General features: G+C 43.8%; 1 protein-coding gene across 1 annotated transcript in view; it reads left to right on the top strand.

Moving 5' to 3' along the window:
• Positions 1 to 7: 7 nt before the first annotated feature.
• CCNYL1 (cyclin Y like 1) overlaps positions 8 to 22,541 on the top strand; it is a gene marked incomplete at its 5' end in the record, with an annotated part of 33,569 nt that continues 11,035 nt past the window's right edge. Inside the window, 6 exons of the mRNA XM_042839467.1 lie at positions 8 to 116; positions 14,023 to 14,097; positions 15,834 to 15,868; positions 17,489 to 17,589; positions 18,969 to 19,004; positions 19,745 to 19,796. Coding sequence (XP_042695401.1) covers positions 8 to 116; positions 14,023 to 14,097; positions 15,834 to 15,868; positions 17,489 to 17,589; positions 18,969 to 19,004; positions 19,745 to 19,796 — 408 coding nt within the window. The remainder of the gene's footprint in view (positions 117 to 14,022; positions 14,098 to 15,833; positions 15,869 to 17,488; positions 17,590 to 18,968; positions 19,005 to 19,744; positions 19,797 to 22,541) is intronic.

Raw genomic sequence — 22,541 nt, 5'->3', positions numbered from 1 at the left:
GGCGGCGCCGAGCGGCGGCGGCTCGGGCTCGGCGGAGGCCGACTCGGGGGACTCGGAGCCCGGCGGCGGCGGCGGCCCGCACCTCCAGCACATCAGCGACCGCGAGTTCCCGGATGGTGAGCGGCGGGCGGCGGGGCTGCCCGGGCGGCGCGGAGGGGAGCGGAGCGGAACGGAACGGAGCGGAGGGACGCCGTCCCGCCCGCCGCGCCCCTTTGTCCCGGCGGCGCTGTGCCCCGAGCGGAGCGGGTGGCCATGGGGTCCCGGAGGGCGGGGGTGGCTCCGGGCCGGGCGCCGTATCGGCGTGCCGAGCGGCGCTTCCATCGCTGCGGGGCGGGAGGAAGGAAGGGTGTGTGGGAACGGGCGGCGGGGCGCTGGGGAGGCTGAGGGCCATGACATCAACCCTGGACGCGGTAATTTATAGCCCGGCGTGCGGGCCCTTGGCGAGGGCCGTGTGCCTTATGCGCTCCTTCGTGCGGCTCGCCGCCCTCCGTGAGCCCATGGCGCCTCGCGGTTTCGCACGGCCCGGCCCGCTGCTCCCAGGCGTGCCCGGCGCACAACAGGTGGGGCCGCGCCGTCCGCTGCCGGCGGCTGTCGGTGCTGCAGTGGCGCGGGGTCACCGCTCTGCTGTTGGAACTTGGCTTAATTCGGTGCTGCGCCGAGTATAACCACACCTACAAGAAACGAGTGGGAGAAAACAGCTGTCTGACATCCTTAGCGTAGGGTGGGCGAAGTGACGGTTAGCGCCATCCCTCTGAGCTCATCCTGAGGGCACGAACGGATTTTTGGTGACTGGAGAGAAGCCGTGTGAGTGAGCCTGAGGAGCGGAGTTACCGCTTGTGCCCCGTTCTGCACAGCCACTGTGCTGCAGCCATGACCGAAGTGCAGCAGAACAGTCGGCTCCCTCATCTGTGAGACAGCCATGCAGCACTGCAGGAGAAATTATATTTGCCCGTCAGGAGAAATAAAATTTCATTCCTGTGGAAAGATATTGCAGAAATGTCAGAACTCTCCCATACTCGTTAAGCAGAAAGGAACTAAACGATTCTAACGAGTCAAGCAGAAATGCCTAAGCTAAATGAATGTTCTCAGGAGTAGGGGTTATACTTGATTGAACCCTCACTACGTGATCATGTGGGTGGGCCTAAGTAATTAGGCTTAACTTTGAAACCAGCCAGACATCAGAATTTCCTCAAAGTAGGGAAGTACTGATATTTTTTATTTGAATGAAAGAGTATAACCCAAGCACAAGGCAATGCCTGTTCTACCTCAAACCATAGTTTTGCAGCAGTGGAAGGTTTGATCTTGAGGCCAGAGCTGACCCCCAGACTGGCTGAGCTTAGATGGTTTGGGTGTGAGATGGCTTCAGAGATCACAGTACATGGTGTGCTGTGCATGATGGAAGCTGCAGCTGGTGAATGCTACTTGTATGCAGCTTTCTGGCTGATAGAACTATTTAGGGCTGCAGAAAGCATCAAAGTTTGACAGCTTTATGACAATACAACTCTTCCTTACATCTCTGTCCTTGAAGTTTGTTGTTCCTAAGTCATAATTCTTTTCCACTTGCTTTGCTAAAATTGAATGTTTTGGTTATACCAGGAATGCAGAAGCTACCAGCTGTGCTTTGCATCTTTTATATATATGTGTAAAAGCAAGTACAGCACCGTCCTTACAGGTCTGAGCTGTTACACGGGGGCTGTTGGGATACTTTGTGATGCTTCTCCAGCGTGCTGCTTAGCAGGCTCTGTAGTTCATAACTTTTGCCTTCTGAACTTATTTATTTTGGGGGTAGAAAATGACAAATACACTGTGAAATACAGTGTATAAATCTAAGGACTAAGATTGTGTCTTATTGCTACAAACATGCCAGCTGCCACTGTTATCAGAAATGTAAATGTGAAATGAATTTCTTTAGTGAAGTAGCACTTCAAGCAGTGTAGTTAACTGTGTTCTAGGGTTAGGAATTAAAGCACTAAGTTCTGCAGTTCAGTTTTCAGCAGAAACTAACATGTATTGCTATATTGTTCAAATTCTAAGGTTTACTTAAACTAAATTAATCTGAAAAGTAGTGGCTATGGAAAAATTGGAAACAGCGTCCTTATCTGAAGTACACCCCAGGGGGTGAAGTACAGCTGATGATGGCCAGCTGGCTCCAGAAGGCTTTTGGTCACAGCTGCCTAGATTGTCCATAGCAAACCCAGGTTAAACCAGAAAAATCTTGTATTTTTTTAAAACAAAGATGTTTATTTAAGGTAAAAAAAAAAAAAAAAAAAAGAAGGGTAAGAGGGAGGGAGATAAAGCTGAGACACTGAAAATGTAATGTTTCAAAAAAGTTGGTTCAAAGGGGAAGAGGTTGTTGGCTTTGTTGTGAGAGTCTGAAGGATTTATTTAAATGCTGTTATTGAGATCCTGAGGTATATAACTTGTTCTGCTCATAGCTTTTCTGGTTGAGCAAACTCTGCATTTACAGTTTGATGTTCAAAGGAGAGGTTGTGTTAAGTAAGTGGAACAGATGCAACTTTTGAAAACTGAAAGCTTCTCAGTAGGTTTTTGTCTTCTGTTAATGTTGAATATCAGGAGCTGAAGTGAGCCTAGAGCTGCTCGTTGGCTGCTCAGCTGTGTGCTGTGTTCCTTGCTTCTTTGTGCAGCTGGGGTTGAGCAGAAGGCTTTCTTCTCTGGTTTCAGAAGCAGCAGCTCTTTGGTGTTAATGTTCCATTTGGGTTAGTTTGTGCTGATTACTGTTTCTTCCAAGTGAGTAACAACTTGCAGTTGATACTTGCTCTTCAGATCCCCGTGTCATACATATGTCTAGTTTTTTGTGGATTCTTTGAATAAACCAGAAGGCCTTGCTGGCAATTTTCTCTCATTTGCTCTTGAAAATATGATTTCTGTCCACCTCTGCTGCTTGCTGAGCACAGTGGTTTTGGTGGGACTTGCCTGATGCACCAGAGCCAGGCAGAGAATTGCTGACATGCTGATCTGGTGGGACAGCATTGCATGGTACCTCCCCCAAAGAGCTGGGGAAATGAGGAGGCAAAGCAAGTAAGGTCCAGCACAAGTGTCCAGAGGACTGTGGTAATCACACAGGACTTTGATGGGAAAACAAATATAAAAGGACTTTAGAGGGGAGCGTTAATAGAGAGTGAAGTGATCTCTGCTTTAACAGGTCAGTCTAGCACCTACCTTAACTCTTCAAGCACCAGTAAACTTACCTTTCTCTCTTGTTGGTAGTGTCTGGCTCTCCAGAAGCTGCCGCATGCTGAAGGGGCAAACTGCAAGATGTCTGCATGCCACACTTACCAGTGTTTGGAGATAATCAGTATATTCCATTATCTGTTCATCTGTGATGTCATTTCACCAACTGGTCTATGAGTCTTCCTGTAGAGGGCTAAAAAAATCTGTCTGTCCCTTATATAAGCATTTGGCTGTTGTGATTTTTTTTTTTTTTTTTTTTTAATCCTGGCTAAAATCGTAGTAAGAGAGAGGGGGAGAAAGTTAAGGCAAGGAATCACCTTTTTCCTATAGGAATGTTTAGCTGTCTATTTAGATACATGTGAAATTTGGGATGAAAACCAATAGACACCTTTGCTCCTGTTCTGTTATTTCCACTGTTGTCTTTTTAATTTAATCTCACCCTTCTTCCCCAAGTGCTCTTGCTGTTTTTTTTTTTTTTTTTTGACTGGTGACCAGGAACTATTTAGAAAGGTGTTTATAGTTGTAAAGGCAGAGAGACCAGTGCAATGGGAAGATGTTGTAGAAGTGTAACAGCAGGAGGACCAGTGCAATAGGAAGATATTTCAAAAGAAAGAAGAGACATACTCACCAGTCTCTGAGGATCTAGGCTCGCAGAACAAACTCCACAGAGGAGGGATCTCCAACAAGGAATCCTTCCTCAATGGCAGTCAGCCCTTAAATGAGGTCCAGGAGGGGTGGAAGCCACCCCTTCCAGTCATACAGACAAATTGCCTTCACCTGTGCTCCTAGGGCTGACTGGCTCCTTTCCCCAGGTACTTGGTCAGTGGTTCAGGCTGTGACTCAACAGTTCCCACACAGTAGTGCTTACAAGTAAAATGTAGCCATAACAAATGTGAAAGAATTGACCCATCCGCAAGCCTGAAACACCTTCAGTCTTGTTGCCTTAGGATGCCCAATGGTACAGCCTTTGTGAAGTGACCTGAAAAGTGCACATAGTGGCAGTGATGGAATAGAAGTTCTTTACAAACATTGCTGAAAGGGCCCTATGCATTTGGGAATTGGGAGTAGAGGAAAACACATTGCCGTGTCTCTATGTCTGCTTTTCTCAATGGGTACTGCTAACACCTCAGGAGTCCTCTATCCATTTCTTTTGCATGAGGTAACAAAAAGCAAGAAAACTCCCTCCCAGAAATTCATGTTGCATTAGGACTTATAACAAGGTTTCTTCCACATCTAGGAAAAAGGAGGGTGTTACTCAATGAGGCACGAGGCAGGAAGAAGCCACTACCAAACATTAAGACCTGGGATCTGTAGACCTTTGCCAGCAAGCTAATGTTGAAATTTCTCAATCTATTTTGTTTAGTCTTTGTTACAATTAAGAGTTCAAATGTATGCTTATATTTCACTATGAAAATCATGTTTTCAGCAGTAAGCTCTGAATGTTTCCACTTCAGGGAATAAAACAAGATGCATCTGTGCTAAAATAGCTCAATAGTATTTATTTAAATGTGTAGTAAAGCCAGATGAATAAAACTGAAGGTTCCACGTGTGGGGAATGCAGGTGTCAGGGTTACCTTGACAGTGTATACAGAGCTCCGCAGCATTCCGCAGTGTCTGATGAGCTGTGTGTCTGCAGCTTTTGCTTGTGTTTGGAGTTCTGAAGGGGCCTTCAGTCATTACTGATCAAACGTGGGTTTTTTTTCTCTTTCCAGTGTGAAAAATAACGCCAGCTTGTCATCAGACATGTCGGTCAGACTTAGGTAATAAATTGCTGAATGAGAGCTGCTTTCAAAGCCAAAAAAAGCTTGTGTCCAAAATGCCAGGCATGGCTTGTAAGCTGTTTTTTTCTTACTGAACAAAATGCAGGTAAATTGAAATTCCTACAGCCACAGTAAAGAGTGATTGTGCTTTAGTTGGTGCCTAAAATGGCACAAAAAATATAATGAAGCCCAGTTAACTGTAATAAGAGCTTCAGGTGAAGCTTGCGTTAATGCATCTTTGTTAGCATTTGGAAGAGGAGAAAAAGCATATACCACCCAATGGAGTGGCGTAAGAGTCGGCACACTGTGTGTCATACTGTGTTACCTGAAGATGTGCAGAGAGGTTGGGATTTCTGATACTCATTTGTTTTTCTTTTTCAACCATGTCTTGTGAGAAGTAAGGCAATGTGTACGCAAAGTGTAGCATGGAAGAGGAAAAACTTGCTGTATATGGGAGCTGCTTTGAATGTGTTGCCTCCTATTTTATCATGTTGGCCAGGGACATCAGATGTGGATGTTGGTGGTATGGCTGTGGAGGGTGAACCTTCCCACCAGTATCCCATTACAGGTTGTTGCCATGTGACAGTTGTCAGCAGAGGGGCAGTCTGACACGGAAGTGCAAATGAAGCAAAGGTGTGTCACTGAATTCTTCTGTGTGGAAAAAATGGTACCCACTGACATTCATCCATGGTTGCTGAGTGTTTATGGGGTCCAAACAGTTGATGTGGATGCTGCATTTCAGCAGTGGGGCAGGGATGTGAAAGACAAGCCGTGTTCTGGATGGCTGTGCATAGCCAATGAAGAAATGAAATGAAGAGCATCTTGATCAGCTGATCTGTGCAAATTGGCTAATGGTGGTGGCAAAGTTGAGAACATGTTTTGTAGCTGGAAATTTGCTCTATGAAATAGTGTTGTTGTGCTCTTTGTATCTGTGTCTGTTGTCATTTCCATGGAAATAAATGAGGCATTACTTTTGAAGCTACCTACGTACTTACAGTTAACAGCATGGATCTAGGGGTGTAAAATTGCATTGGTTTCAATCAGTGTGTAATTAGAAGCTTTTATTCTGTCTGACTGTGAAAAGGTGATGGCTGTGGAGTTCTGCTCTGTGTTCCCATGGCAGTGAATTGTGATGCATGTAAAAGTCTGTTTGGGCAATGAAAAGTGGGCAGCATGGAACTGAATCTTTCTCCTTGCCTATTTAAATGGTCCCACTTTGGGTGCTATCTGGAAAGACGTTTCTAACCAAATGTTAGCTACTTTCAAGATTTAACTTGAGAACTACAGTTTTCCTTCTAGTTCCAATATCTACTTTCTAGAGTTGTGTAGTTTTCCTTCCTTGTAATTGGTCCTGCCTACTGTGGAATTGTGGGTGTTCTTGGCATCTTGCTCCCTAGCTGAAACATGTATAAGTGATTACAACACTCACAGGTATCCCGTGTAGTGCATGAAATCCTGCTTGATTTCCTTCAATTCAGAAAGGCCAGACACTGCACGCAGTGTGATAGTTCTTTTATTGTGCTTCCGTGGTGGGGGTGTGAGCTGCATGCCATAGGATTGTGCAGGGGCTGGCCACCATAGTGTGGATCCTCCTGCAGTTTAAATGCCAAATTCGTGAACCTTAGAAACACTCAGGTAACAAGGAGTGTATTCAGAGATTGGAGCCTGCTGCCCAGAGGGACTGTGAGGTCTCTGTCAGGAGGAGATAGCCCCACGCAGCTGGCTCAGGCCTGGGCAGCCTGCTCTGGCTGTCCCTGCTGGAGCTGGGCACAGGACTAGGCAATGGCAAAGGGGTCCCTGCTGGCCTCAGCCTTCCTGTCATTCGGTGAACAAGCACCAACTGTGTGGGTTGTTTTCATTTGTTTTTCTGCTTAAATAAATAGTTGGTTTCCTTTGGGCCCTATGGAGTTAGAGGTGTTTTTAAAAGACCTATGCATAGGAAGGTATTGGTTAAGGTTATGTCCTTACCAAGAATTTCCCCTCAAAATAGAGTCCTGTCTGAGAACTGGTTGTGCTTAATTGGATTTTGTTGCGCAACAGTTCTAGTCCTTTATATATTCAAAGTTGCTTGTATTGCTACGTCTTAGTAACAGCAACCTCTTTGACTGTCAGCTTTATTCAGGAGATAGCAAGTAAGACAGCAGAGTGTAAAGGGCGCTCTCCCTACATAGAGATCACCTGCAGGGGTGTATCAAACAATAGGTGAGCTAACATGAGTTGCTCAAACCTACTCGTGGTCTTGTATGACTTTGATAAGTAAAAGTACTCTGTAATGCCAATTCCATGTCGAGGGAAGACATGAGAACTTGAGCTGAGAGCAGAGGTTTGCTTTTACAAGCAAGGTGATCTGCCCCGTGGGGCCGTGTGCCCTTATCAGTGTGCAGCAGGGGTGGCTGAGATTGCCTGGGGGGCAAGTGTACTGCAGCAGGTTCTTTGAAAGAGGAATGGTGTGAGGGGAGAGCGAGCCCAGGCTTCTCTAGGGTTCGTCTGACAAGGTTGATAGCACCTGTGAGTAGATGGCACTGAGGGATGTGGAGAAATAGAGGGGAAGGCTGTTCTGGTATACAGTTCTCAGAGAGGTGGAGGGCCATTGCAGCATGGCATTGCTGTGCTGCTCCCACAGACAGCATTTCTGCTGGGGGTCTTCCCCTCTCACCTCTCTATCACTAGGTGTCAGGTTCTGATAGAAAAATGCGGGTTTACTCTTACTGAATTGGTAGCCACTAAGATGTTTTGGAGTTTTCTCTTTTTTTTTTACTATTATTATCACCCTGTTGCTTCTGTCACTTCTCTCATTCCTGTTCTGCATGCTTTAATTCCCATAACTTCTGTTCATCTGGTAGCATCCCATACTTACCTGTGTGGCCTGAGTGCTCTGTCATATGTCTTTTGCTCCTGAACAAGACTTGTCCTTACTTTTCATAGTAAATATCTTGGGTTTGGACTTCTACTGTGATAATGTATTAGGAGTTGTGTTTTGTTGTGAGTCACATTCGTTACAGATGATAATCTCTTTGTATGGCTTTTCTTTTGCTGCATTTCCCATTGCATTTTGCCTATTCTCATATCATTATTTGCCTCTTGTCTTATGCATCCTTCATATTGCTATTCCTTTTTGGTATTTCATGAGCAAAACTGGCACTTTGGAAAGAGCAAACCATGTGACTTACTTCTCTATTGCTTGGGGGAAAGCATTGTCCAGAGAGAACAGTACAGACAGGAGGGCTAAAATTCTCAGGCTGCTATGGAAGGGGATGCTACAGGGAGGCAGCCTACAAAATACATCTGTCTTTCGTTGCTGTCTCTTGTAAGACAGATTAGCCGTGCTGCTTCTGTTAATGCTGCAGTATTCTGGGGTAAGAAGCCTGGTTGCATTTGGTCTGGGTCACGTTTTGCAGCATGTTGTACCAGGAACCGCATGGTGTACTTTGGGGTTGATTGCTGCTGTACCTTACGTGGTTGTGTGATGTTGTGGACTTGGTGTGTTATGGGTGCTAGTACAGCTGTCTTTGTCCAGCAGAATGCATCTTGTGCCTGGCAGAATATTTTCCTTTCTCTGCTGTTCCTCTTCAGAAGTGTGTATCTGCTCGGGTTCAGGAGGGCTCATCTTCCTTATGTGACCATGTCAGTGTTGTGTTCCTTGATGCATGCCATTTGTACACCCTTCTTCTGCAGGGTGAAAATTGGTCATACTTGTATGTGTTTTTCTTGTGCTTTTTGCATTAAACCGGATTTCTAACATCTTACAAAAGATGGATTCAGGGAAAGCACAAGAAGAAAACTTTTTTAAGAAGCGTCATTTCAAAGTGAATCAAAACCCCAGGGAAATCGAGTGGTAACAGTGTATTTTTCTGTGGGTAAAGGAGGATGGGTGTTATTTACATCTTACTGTCTCTTCCCAAGAAGTAAAAGAATTCCTGTTAGATGTATTCATCAGTGAGCTGGAGGAGCCAATGGAGGGCGCTCAAATCCCAGGTGATGCCCTACTGGGCAGCAGTCAATATGCTGGAGGCTGCTTATTCAGAGGGGCTGAGCTGGAGGGCTGGGCCAGCAAGAGTCCTGCGGAGTTCTGCAGAGAGAAATGCAGAAAGCATCATGTTAGAAGCTACCACGTTCAGCAGCCCCGTAGAAGAGAGGCTTCTGCAGCTGTAGGTCTGTGCGTGCTTTCCCAAAAGGCATTCATATGCACGATTACACAGCTGGCATACGGGTCAACGCAGACAGAAAACACAACATGCAGACATACCAATGCCAGCTACCTCATCCTGTTCCCCTCTGTGGCTCATCAGGGTGAAAGCTTGTTAGCTGAAAGCCTGTTACCTTTTCAGACGCATTTATGTGGTATGGGACCCTGCTGGTCTCAGACATACTGTCTGTCCGGTATCTCCCCAGTTAATGACACCAGGGCACCAGCTCCAAGTGCTGGTGTTCAGACCTGCACAGACAGGACAGACTGTAGTTATTGGGCTCACGGGCTGGCCAGAGAAGCATGCTGACCAACAACCTGTTTACAGGTGTTTGACCCTTTTATTTCCCTGTGCTTGTTCCTCCCCAGTGTACTTTGCTCCCTCCTTTTCCCAGCTTTTGGTGTTCCCCTTAAATATGACATAGATCTTGTACAGTTCCCTAATACTCTTCTGTGTCATTCCTTAGTGAGCCCTGTAGGCATCCATGTCCCTCAGTGGGTAAGGTGGTTTGAGCAGAGTTGACTCCCTTCCTGTACACAGGTAATGGGCCGACCATCCTCTTTGGTAACCAGGAGAGTAGTCTGGTTGGGGTTCTCTATGCACACTCGTTGTGTTACTGGGCTTCACATCTCCCTGGGGCAGAGGACGAGCCTTTAATCATGCAGCCTAACCTCCTGCCCCTGGAGGGCAGAACTAGCAGCAGTACAGCTGGGGACAGGCTGGCAGGGGAGCAGCTCTATGGAGAAGGAGCTGGGTGCTGGTGGATGGCACACTGACCCTGAGCTAGCTGTGTGCCCCTGCAGAAAGGAGGCCAGCAGCATCCTGGCTTGTGTTAGCAGAGAGAGCAAGCAGTTTGAAAGAAGCAATTGTCCCCTTTTTCTCAGCTATTATTAGACTGTATCCGGACTGTATTAGAAACTGCATGCAGGTTTGGGCCCCCAGTACGGGAGAGAGATGCTGATAAACTGGAGGGAGTTCAGCATTCTCTAGGGCCTGGAACAAGTGACTGGTGAAGAGGAGTTTGTCAGTACCTACGAGGTATGCTGGAGTGACATAGCCAGGCTTTTTTCACTGGTGTGTGGCAGGGAGGTGACACATGAGGAGATATAAATTGAAACAAGAAGTTCCAACTGGTTATAACGAAGCATCTTCTCCTGTGAGTATGGTTGAGCATTGGAATAGGTTTGCTCAGAGTGGCTGTGCAGCCTTAAAACGATTGGAAGTTTTTACGATTCAGCTGGCTGAAGCCCCAAGCAGCCTTGTTCCACCTTGCATCTGACCCTGTTTGAGCAAGAGGTTGGAATGGGGACTTCCTGAGATCTGTTCCCTCCTGACTTTGTATGTTCTTCTGGAAGTTAAACTATAAATAAATAGCAGATTATTTCCTCTGTTAACATCATGACTTGCTAGTAATGATCTGTGTTTTAATTATGCATTTTGCAATCGTGCTCTGCCTGTTGGCAACACTTCGGTCTTTTGGTGTTCTCACAGAATCATAAAGGTTGTAAAGTCCTCTAAGATCACCCAGTCCAACCCCAACCCGCCCCACCATGCCCACTAACCATGGCCCTCAGTGCCACGTCTCCACAGATCTTGAACACCTCCAGAGACAGTGACTCCACCAATTCCCTGAGCAGCTTGTGCCGGTGCCTCACTGCTCTTTCTGAGAAGGAATCCTTTCTAATCCCCTGACACAACTTGAGGCCATTCCCTCTCATCCTGTTGCTATCTGGCAGAAGAGGCTAGCCCCCACCTTACCACAGCCTCCTTTTCAGGGAGTTGTGGAGAGTGATGAAGTCTCCCTTGAGCCTCCTCCAGACTGAACAATCCCAGTTCCCTCAGCTGTTCCTCATCAGATTTGTGCTCCAGACCTTCACAGCTTTGTTGCCCTTCTCTGGATGCACTCCAAGGCCTCGATATCGTTCTTATAATGGGGGGCCCAAAACTGAACTCAATCTATTAAATACTTCCATTTCTGAATAACCTCTCTCTCAAATTCAGGAAGTTACTTGAAATTTACCGTCATCAGCAAATTCTTTGATTTATATCGGCCTTTTTTATTTTTATTTTTGGTAGGGTGCTAACATGGAAAGCTAGACTTGGTCTCCATTATCTTTGTAAAATGATTTTGCCAAATTCATTTTAGTACACTATGGGCAAGTTTTAAACAGGTTATGCTGTTTGTTGAGATATTACAAATAGTAGTTAGACTGTGCTAGTGTGGCATGCTATTACATGCTGAATTTTTTTTCAGATAACCAGATATGTGCAAGTGGTACTTTATGTATAAGCAGTACGGCAAATTCTGTTCTAGGACTTCTGGACCTCTTAACATTTTTAAGTACATGATGCCTTACTGCATTTACATGCTTACCGTATGCCATGAGCGAGCACAGTAAAGTGGAAATAGAAACACTGCTTTTGTGTTAGAATCATAGAATTGCTGAAGTTGGAAGAGCCCTACAAGATGATCCAGTCCAACTGTCCACCTGTCGCCTGGAGTTCTCACTAAACCATGTCTCTCAACACAATGTCTGAATGTTCCTTGAACACTTCCAGAGTTGGTGACTCCACCACCTCCCTGGACAGCCCATTCCAGTGCCTGGCCACTCTTTTGGAAAAGCATATTTTCTAACATCCAGCTTGAATCTCCTCTGGAGAAACTTGTTTGCCCTTTTCTGAACACATTCCGTGGCATCAATGGCTTTCTTGTGGTGAGGGGCCCAAAATCAAACGTAGTATTGAGGTGTGGCCTCACCAGTGCTGAGTACAGAGGGACAATTACTTCCCTGCTTCTGCTTGCAAGACTATTTCTGATGCAAGCCAGGATGCCATTGGCCTTCTTGGCCATCTGTGCGCACTGCTGGCTCATGTTTAGCTGAACATTGACCAATACCCCCAGGTCCATTTCCTCTATACAGTCTTCCAGTCGCTCTGCCCCAAGCCTGTAGCATTGCCTAGGGTTGCTGTGACCAAAGTGCGGGACCCAGAGCTTGGTCTTGTTGAATCTCGTCCTATTGGGTTCAGCCCAGCTATCCAGCCTGTCCAAATCCCTCTGCAGGGCCTTGCAATCCCCAGGCAGATCGACAGTTCCAGCCAACGTGGTGTCATCTGCAAACTTAGTGAGGGTACGCTCAATGCCGTCATCCAGGTTATCAATAAAGATATTGAAGAGGACAGGCCCCAGTACCAATTTCTGGGGAGCACCACTCATGATCAGTCGCCAGCTGGATTTAATTCATCATCACTTTCTGGGCCCGACCTTCCAACCACTTCTTTACACAGCAAAGAGTGTACCTATCCAAGCCACAGGCTGCCAGCTTCTCCAAGAGAATACTTTGGGAGGCAGTGTCGAAGGCTTTGCTGAAGTCAGGGTAGACCACATCAACAGCCTTTCCCTCATCCAACAGGCAGAACACTAGATTGTGGAAGGAGAGGATGGTTGGTCAAGCAGGACCTACCCTTCACAAACCCATGGTGGTTAGACTTGACTTCCCATTAGCTTTTAAAACCTACTCAAGATGATTTTCTTTCATAGCTGACAGTGGCCTTTTTTGAGAGGGAAAATTCCTGGATGAAAAATTGTCACATTCCTTAATGGACGCTGGTTGCTGTATTTGTGTATTAGAGATTCAAGGTTATGGTGGTCTGCATCCTGGACTGGTGTCAGAACGATGGTGTTGGACTGACATCAGTGATGTAAGCCAAGTACCTGGAGAATATCCAGGCCTCGGTACTGATGTTGTGTTACAGTGGGAACTTGGGACAAGAACTCTCGGGCACACGCGCTCTCTCACAGTTACGTTCTGTCGCTGACACGTGAGGCTGTGGCTGTGCTGTGGATTCCTGTCACTAAGGATTCCAGCAGCAAGATGGTTTGTGTGTGCTTGGCTGTTGTTCACTCAGAGCTCTTTTGTCACGTGCATAAAAAGCTCTGAAGTTGTTTTTTTCCCATGAAAAGTTGATGGTGATTCTTTGATAACTTTGCAGTTGTCACGCTCTTAGAAAAACACTGACATGCTGCCTTGGAACACTGATGCAGGTTTGCGAACTTACTTGCTTTGATGGTTAGTATGGCATAAATAGCACACATGAAGATGAGAATGTAAGTTGCTGAGAGTTTGCTCCTTCCAGGATCCTACTGTTCAAGTGATGGTTCTGCTTATGTGCTTACAGAAGTTAGTGTGTGCAAAAACAACAGCAAAAACAGCAGCTTGCAGAAGTTATGCCAATGCAGATCAAAATTCATTGTGATGTTTTTAGTAGTTCACTCCTATCTTGATCTAAGGGAACACTGTATCTTTATCTAGTGCCACCACTAGTTTGTTGCAGCAAAGGAGTAAAGCCATCATTTTTATCTAGCTATGTGTTAGCTACATTGAGTTCTACTTGAAATTCCAGAGGACTAGTATTAGATCCATGTTTTGGTACTTATCAGCATGCTATGTTGCTTACTGAACTCTTTATAAGATCACTAAGATTATTTACTGACCAACTGGATACATAAAGCATAGAGGAAGAGTAAGGCTTGCAGTGTCCGTGTCCGTAAATTCAGGCCTCAGTGAGGTTCTGGCTTTCTGCCTGGTACTGAGCCCAGGCTCTGCTCCCAGCTGCCTGCCCTGCCTTGGTTCTGATGGACACCGCGCGTTACTTCAGAGAGCAGCGTGGTGGTAGGAATGAGCCCGCAGGCTTTTTTCTGAGAGGAAAATGCCAGATTCTTGTTTGTCTTGGCAAAAAAGAGATTTTGCTTTAGAGAGCTCATTTTGTGTGTTTCTGATCTTGATTCCATCACTGCACTCGAGCATTTTAAGGCTGGATGAGAACCTTGCAGTAATCTTAGTCCTTTGCTGACAGCCTCTCCTTTTCTGTCCTTTCTTTTTCAGATTTAGCCTTGGAATCCAATCCGTCTGATCATCCCAGAGCAAGCACAATTTTCCTGAGCAAATCTCAAACAGATGGTAAGCAAAGGTTTTTTCCAATTAAAAAATGGGGAGGAAAACAGAAAAAAAATTGCCTGTTTTATTTACATACCATGAGAGCATTTGAATTAATTTAATTTTTTCAAGGCATAGGGATTAATAATTTCCATGTTAGCACAGAAATGCATCTGTAGGCTATTTATGTAATGCTTAAAAACACTTGTGATTATAAAGACTTCAATATCAGGAGATTTGTGAACAAGGTGTTTGTGCTTCACAAGTGGAACTCAAGCTTCGTGCAGTAATGTTGGGGGTTTTTGTTTCATTTTTGCTTTTATGTCCAAGGACTCTTAAAAACATTTTTTTTTTAAGTTAAAGTTTTAAAAGAAGTAGTTTTAGTTAAAAAAAAAAAAAAAAGTTTTATGTGGGGAATTGTAAGCCTAAGCCATCAGTCCTAATCGATTGCTTCCGCATGTGTTGTTTGAAGCAATATGAATAGCTTCAGCAGCATAATTATTCTTGAATCCTGTTTTAATTACATGGATATACTGGGATTTTCAGTTTCTTTGCGGAGTCCTTTATTTAAATCAGAAAGTCAATTGTAAGCAATTACCATAGCTACATACTCATAAAACTTTTATTAGTAGAGGTGTTTTCATATTGCATAAATAAAAAATAATTCTGACAATACTAGGACTTGAAGCTGCAACAAAAAAGGAGCTTAAGATTATGCTTCTGTGCCTTTTTTAGTTAATTCTTGTTTGAAGCACTTTTTCTAAGCTAGTGTTGCACTTGGGGTGATGGAAAGCCACAGAATCTTCTACCTTGTAGGAGCTTCCCCACAGGGCATAGTGTTGTTTTGGCAGTCTGTCACTTCAGTGCTGCTAATACTGCCAGTGGTGAAATCATCACTTGTATCAGCTCTGCAGCGCTCAGGTAATCTCTGAGCAGAGGAAAGGGGCAGTGGTGTGATTCCCCAGAGGAGACGGTGCAGAAGAAGTGCAGGCCTCTTCTGGGGTGGCTTCTAATGTGTGAGAATGTGCCCTGCTTACGGGTGGTGACTGTCTAAGGGCAGTCCTTTGTGCAGAGGGTCTGTCACCTGCCCCGACTGGTCACACGTACGGCTTGTTGCACTCCTCAAACTCCATGCCTGCAACTCTCAGCTCTCCTTAACAGCGCTGTTCTGCTTTCTGATGCTCTTACAGCAGCTGAAAGTTAACCTTCATCTCTTTTTTTGGGGGGGAAGTCTGACACAATTTGAGATGATCAGATAAAGGGGCTGCAGTTACCTGATAATACTGCTTGTCCCTGCACCTTCTCTGTAGTGAAACACCTTTTTACCTTATGCTGTCTAATAGGGGAGAGCACGTGTATTATGCTGGGCGTCTCACTTTCTTTGTGTGTCTTTGGCAGAGTCACAGTGTGATGCTTTCACTTCTGTTTGCTAAGTGCTGTTTGGCATTAGACATTGTCTATTCAAACTATCTTTAATCCAGTTTTTCCATGATGTGTAATATCTTTTTCAGCTCTGAGATGCTTTTCTCTCAGTGCAGCAGGTAGTTTTCCAGAGCATACGTGTGGATAGCTGGAAGTAGTACATCATTTATTAGCTTGATAAAACTTGGTGTTTTTGTTAAAAGTTCACTCTTCCAGAGACCTAGCAGTGAAATTAGAAACTTTTAATGCTCACGTACTTGAGAAGACTAGATTAATGGAATGTATCAGGATTACATTTTCAAAACTTCTCAGTTGTTATTCTTTCTCCATTTTTCTAGTACGAGAGAAGAGGAAGAGTAACCACATCAACCACGTGAGTAAAACTCTGAGGTAGTGTGCCATTTAGGTAATGTTGAGTACATGAGATAAAGACAAATTGCAGAAACAGCTGTAGTGGTTGTACATGTGTAGTCATGCATTCATTCTAAATCCTTGTTAGCAAGATAAAACTGAATTGTCTTTGCCTGTCTTTACAAAAAAGAAACAAGCATAGTATTACAGAGCATAGAGCGGCTGATGGCAAAAGAATGAATAATAATGGATTCTGTCATATCATTCCTGAGCATTCCAAAACAGTACAGAATAAAATAAAGTCAAACCACCTCTGTTAGTATTTGAAGCAGGAATAAAACTGAGTTAATTTCTTAGATGAGATGCCAAGTTTAAACAACTTGCTCTTTGAGCATCACTGCAAGGCTTATTGTAAGAAATGTGTTCAGCACTGAGAGAATAATGAATAAATGGTATCATTAGCATGAACAAATGATAAACCAGTAGCTGAATACGTGCTCCAAGCTTCTTCTGCACACATTAGACATTTTTCTTTGACATGATTTAAGAAGATATAAAAGATGGAATGTCATTAATAAGTGGATACAGACATTTTTGATGAGTAGGGCTAAGAGTGAAAGTTACTAAACAAAGTTTAAAAACATTGCCAAGCAGAAGTGTCTACTGATAAGTTACTGGTAAGATAGCACTATTTCACGACTATTGTATTGAGTACAAGTGTGAGGTTGTGTGTCCCCCCGACTTCTTCCCTTACAACTCCAGCTTCGGTCTCCCAGCACCAAGGTGAACTGTGTTTGGTTCATTTTTGTTGGCAGACTTCCACTGAAGTGGGAGATGCTCCCAGGCAGCCATTATGCTTTGAAGGGTGTCAGCCTTTTCATATGGAAGTCCTTCATGTTTTTAGACAGGGGATTTAAAACGATGATGGCAAAACCAATTAAACTTCAGTTGCTAGATTAAAGGTCTTCCCTCAGTTACAGTGTTCTAGCCTGAGTTCCAGGCTAAAACTGCTCAAAGAAGCCTGTGAGTTAGTGTTACAATAAGGTAGGAAAATTTCTTCAAGTATTAAATCTATGCATTAGTGTAGGTGATGGAACATGACAGTCTGTATTTCCAGACTCCAGGTGCTTAGCAAGACATGATTGAAGAGAGCAACATTAGGAAAAGTTTTATTGTTTTCCTAAAATGGAATAAAACATAGCCCCAAAAGCAGAGTTGTTTCTTTGCAGGGAGAGATGCTGGATAACCAGAAAATGTAAGGGTGTAGGGTATGGAATGATGAAGAGAAAAAAAAAAAGATAGAGGGAATTATAAGAAAATATATAATGGGAAGACAGAGACCTCAGATCTGAAAAGAATGGAGTAGAGGAGAACTGAGAAAACCAGAGGACTTGCTGCTTTAGCTGCAGCTATTTCTGCTGAAAAGTAATCATCTGAAAATGTGTATTACAAGAGATGACTTAGCCTGTGTTATACAAAGGGTGTTCTAAGCAGCCTGATGGCTATGAGGTAACATGCACATGAGGACAATCATCTTCAAAGATCTCAGTAGCTACTGTAGCTTTAAAGCCAATATTCAGTGTGGTAAACCAAGCTTACATAATCAATCTTCATGAATTTCTTTCCTGTTCCTCTCCCTTAGGTTTCTCCAGGACAGCTTACAAAAAAATACAGCTCGTGCTCAACAATATTTATAGATGACAGTACAGTCAGTCAACCTAATCTTAGAAGCACAATAAAGTGGTAAGAACCATTTGTTATTGACAGGGACTAAGCAACATCTGTTTGGGATTTTGTGGCATTGTCTGTTTCAAAGCTAGCCATACAGCTGAGCGATAGGAACACAGCTTTGCTTGTTCAGGTTACTTGTGGAAGGGGTGTAGGAGTCTGGGTAATTGCAGACTACTGAAACAGGGTTGTTGGTGGTTTTTTTAAAGCTACAGAGCTAATGTGTATTTCAGATGAGTTTCCATACACTTGAGAACCAGAACCAGTGCAGAAATGTGTCGGCATTTTGGGTTCTAAAGTACATACTGGGAGGAGTTCAGTGATCAAATTGTACATCTGGGAAAACTTGAAATGGATTTTGTAGGAAGTCTCAGGAAGAAAATATAGGACTGTTTGCTGCTTGCCAGTGGTGTTAGTCTGCCCTCTAGTTGTGGATAAAGGTAGGTTGTTGGCTTTGGTTTTATTTTTACTTCCAGCCTGCCTACATTTTCCTGGTGTGATTGTTACTTTGGGTAGTTAAAAGAATTATTTAGTCTTTTTGGTTCTCCAGTGGAAATGACTGTTTTATCTGTTGGATACTACAGAAACTGTTCTTTTCATGTAAACTATACCAGGTGAGAAATGAGAAGTACTCAGTGAAAGGAAGAACAGCAGCTTCAGGCCCAGAAAGCTTTACTGTCTTAACAGTTTAATAGAGATTGGAAACACCGAAGATGATTTGCTGCTTTCAAATAGATTTCAAACAAGTATTGAGCACGCCACTTGTCTTTTGGTGTCATTGCCATTTTTAAGTGTTGCGTAGCTGGCAATTGATCAGTTCTTGTCCATGATGGCTTTCTTTGATGGCAGTATTCCTGTTGTCACTACAAAAATAGGAAATCAGGCCACATTAGATGAGTGTCAGCTTTATTGTCTGAGTTGACTCAGCACAGACTGAATCCTCCTTGGATTATGCTAGCATTCTTTATTTTGCTCTGTTTTTAGACTTAGACGTATCCTGAACTACATAGCCAGAGATGCAAAGTTAAAATACCAGCAGAGCCTCTACAAGGGTTTATGTAAGCTCAAATAGAACTGTTACCATACTTCAGTTGTGAATAGTCTGTGTTTTCAATAAATGTCACTTAATCACAGTGAAGGTACGTGCTTAAAATTTGGTGTAATTCTTTCATGGCACATATATCTGTACCACATTTAAAAGCAGTTTGGCTAGCAAATCTGATTTGGGTAGATGCTGTTCAGGCAGGTGAAGAATGGAAATGTGGCGTGGGGTAGTTAGAAGAGAGTGAGAAGACTTAACAGATTTTGAACAGTTTGCCCTGAACAACAGCTTCTGCAGTGGAATAGTCTGCACAGAATGTGCTTTAAGACTTTTTCTCTCTTTTTCTTTTTAGCGTAACATTAGCAATATTCTACCATATAAAGAACAGGTGAGTAAACTCCAGGGTTGCTTTATTCTGAAACTTATCAATTTTATTTTTGAGCCAGGGTTATGGCCATGGTGTTTCAGTAACAACTAGTTGTAACTTAAGGGAGTTGAAAAAATCTGGAAACTTGATGATGAATCTGCCTTCTCTTTGTACCCCTCTTGAGCTGATACATAATGGTCAGTGAAATGCCTGTCCAAAGGCACATGCTTCTTCAACAGAGAAGCGTGAGATATCAAAGCAGAGAGAGTGAGGGAGATACACTTAACTCACTGCAAACCAGCCTTTAGATTTGGTTTCGCTTTTCCTGAGTACAGAGGGACAGATTAGTTTTGATGTTTGAAGGAACCCCACGTCCTGTGTACAAATAACCACTGCCATTACAGCTAATTATAGCACACGCTTCAAAATTGCAGCTGCCTTTCTAAAATGATAAATCAATGAATGAGATGGTGTCACATTTTAACGGAGAAGTGTGCAGAGTATAGTATAAGCGATGGCTTCTGTATTTGGAAATTTGGTTGGACTTACTGGTGAGAACATGGGTTCATTGTTTATCTTGTTAAATATTCAGTTGTAAGATCTCATCATTAAATGCTTTGCAAAAATGCAGTATAGCTTTATCTGTTGTTCTAGGAAGAGCTATACAAAATGTTCCTTTATTCTTCAATGGATAACACTTTTTAGTGGAGCATAGCATTGCCAATGAAGTCTTGGTGTTAAAACAGATCTTTGCTTTGCAGAGATTCAGACAGATCATTGGATATTTTTGATGAAAAATCTCATCCTCTCACAGTAAGTTTTTTTTTTTGAGCCTCTGTGTATGCGTTTTTTTTTTTAATCTGGATTTGTAGAAGTTACAAAAATGTATTAGCACCAGATCAGAAGCAAATTATTTAAAATTACATCTTTATATAGAAGGTACAGTGCAGATGGTGTCCTGTGGATTTCTGCTATCAGCTGTACCACTCTTTCTCAATAGTACAATATATGTTTTTCTATGCATTATCTGAAATAAAAATAGGTGTATTTAGAGCAAGCACATACTAACTCATGTATATTTCAAATGAAAACTGCTTGTCTGTTTTCCTCTTTTAACAATATTTTAATTAGTTAAAAGTCTTTCCCATTTGTGTGGGAAAAATACAGTAGGCACGTGCCTAGCCGTTTAGACTGCAAATGGAATATTTACAAGTAGTATTTGTGCAAGACAGTAGGTCTTAAAAGGCAAAATTTTAAAACCAGCATGGTAATGCTGCTTGCACTAACACCTAGGAGCATCCTGTGTGTGATTCTAACGTGACTGGTGTTGGGGCTTTTGTAGATGGTCTCTAGGATGCAAAGCCTGACAGTATGGCTAGCTCAGGAGTGCAGTGCGTGCCTTGTGTCCATGTGAGCACTGCAGGACTGCTTACTTTATTTTGTCTATCTCTTGTAATGAATTTGACAGAGCTTTAAAAGTTGTTTGTTCTGTGACTTACCAGAGTGAAAGCAGCTTAACTTGGCTCTCCTCCTTCACTTTTTAATAAGCAGTTGTTAATAAACAGTTATATGTTTAAAGTTTTGATAGAGGTTCATCCATAAACTGGACCCGTTGTGCAAGGAATTATACATAATAAATGTAACCTAATGAAAGTAATGAACTTCAGGAGAAGAGCTTTATGGAAGGTTTCTTGTACATTGTTGCACGTCAGCAGAAATGTCTGGTCCCAAACTGTCTGTATCAGCTGATTTGCTTTGAGAACTGTTTATGGAAGACAATGTCATATCATCGTTCAGACAGTCTGTTTCTTTTATTTAGCATTTATTTAACATCTTATGATCTATTGCTTACCTCCTCTTTAGTGAGTATGAATAAAGGGAAATCACTGTATCCTTTAGGGAACACTTAAAGGCTTCTTCTATCATAGTTCAGTATACAGACAGAAATACAGTAGAGATCATGCATCATGCTTATGAGGGGAAAAGAAATAATTACAGTGTCTCCAGCAATAGGGTTTGGGGCCTAGTACCCATTGTTCCTTTAATAATTAGCTGCACGTGTTGTCCTCTAAAGATTCCGTCACAAGGAAGTCCAAATCCAGGTTACTGTCCTGCCTCTGCTGTGCCTCACTGCAGAAGAAACAAACTTTTGTGTTAGTAGCATCATAGAGCTTAATCACAAATAATGTTCTCAGTCTTTTCCTCCCCACTTTCAGACAGCAAAAATGCACTTTCATGTGCAGGTACTTCTGCCTTGTGGTCAATTTTGGCCGGTCAACTTTTGTGGTCAATTTTGTCCAGAAAGATGATCCTGGTAGCTACAGACCTATCATTTCATATCAGTGCCAGGGAAGGTTATGGAATGGATAATCTCGGGATCCATCATGGATCAATTAAAGGTCAACCAGGGGATCAGGCCCAGTCAGCATGGGTTTACAAATGGTAGATCCTGTTTGACAAACCTGACTTCATTTTATGACAAGGTGACCTGCTTAGTGGATGAAGGTAAGGTCGATGTGGTCTACCTGGACTTCAGAAAAGCCTTTGACACTGTCCCCAGCAGCATCCTAATGGAGAAGCTGGCTGCACATGGTGTGGATGGGCTTATACTCTGCTGGGTGAAACACTGGCTGGATGGCTGGACCCAAAGAGTTGTGGTCAGTGGAGTTAAATCCAGTTGGCTGCTGGTCATGAGCGGTGTCCCCCAGGGGTCAATACTGGGGGGACTCCTATGTAACATCTTTATTAATTATCTTGGTGAGGGGATTGAGTGCGCCCTCGATAAGTTCACAAACGACACCAAGTTGGGAGAGAGTTTTGATCTGCGGGAGGGGAGGCATTACAGAGGGACCTGGATAGACTAGATCAATGGGCCAAGGCAAACTGTATGAGTTTCAGTAGGGCCAAGTGTTTCAGGTCCTGCATTTTGGTCACAGCAACCCCAGACAACCCTACAGGCGTGGGGAGGAGTTGCTGGAAAGCTGCCTGATGGAAAGGGACCTTGGTGTACTGATGGACAGTCGGCTGAATATGAGCCAGCAGTGTGCTCGGGTGGCCAAGAAGGCCAGTGGCATCCTGGCTTGTATCAGGAGTGGTGTGGTGAGCAGGACCAGGGAAGTCATCCTGCCCCTATACTCGGCACTGGTGAGGCCTCATCTCGAGTACTGTGTTCAGTTTTGGGTGCCTCAGTACAGAAAGGACATTGAGGTGCTGGAGCAGGTCCAAAGAAAGGGCAGCAAGGCTGGTGAAGGGCTTGGAGAATGCGGCCTACAAGGGAACTGGGGCTGTTTAGTCTGGGGAAGAGGAGGCTGAGGGGAGACCTTATTGCTTTCTTCCAGTATCTGAAAGGTGATTGCGTTGAGAATGGTGTTGGTCTCTTCTCACTGGTGACAGAACAAGGGGAAATGGCCTCAACGCCAACCTCAATGGCACAACGCCAGGGGAGGTAGAGGTTGAATATCAGGAAAAACTTCCTTACAGAAAGGGTTGTTAAGCACTGGAATAGGCTCCCCAGGGAGGTGGTTGAGTCACCATCCCTGGATGTGTTTAAAAACCATT

The sequence above is a fragment of the Centrocercus urophasianus genome, unplaced genomic scaffold (genome assembly GCF_019232065.1).
Source record: "Centrocercus urophasianus isolate 14NV4802_14NV808 unplaced genomic scaffold, USGS_Curo_1.0 seq_937, whole genome shotgun sequence".
Classification (NCBI taxonomy): domain Eukaryota; kingdom Metazoa; phylum Chordata; class Aves; order Galliformes; family Phasianidae; genus Centrocercus; species Centrocercus urophasianus.
This window is presented reverse-complemented; position numbering and strand designations above follow the sequence as displayed.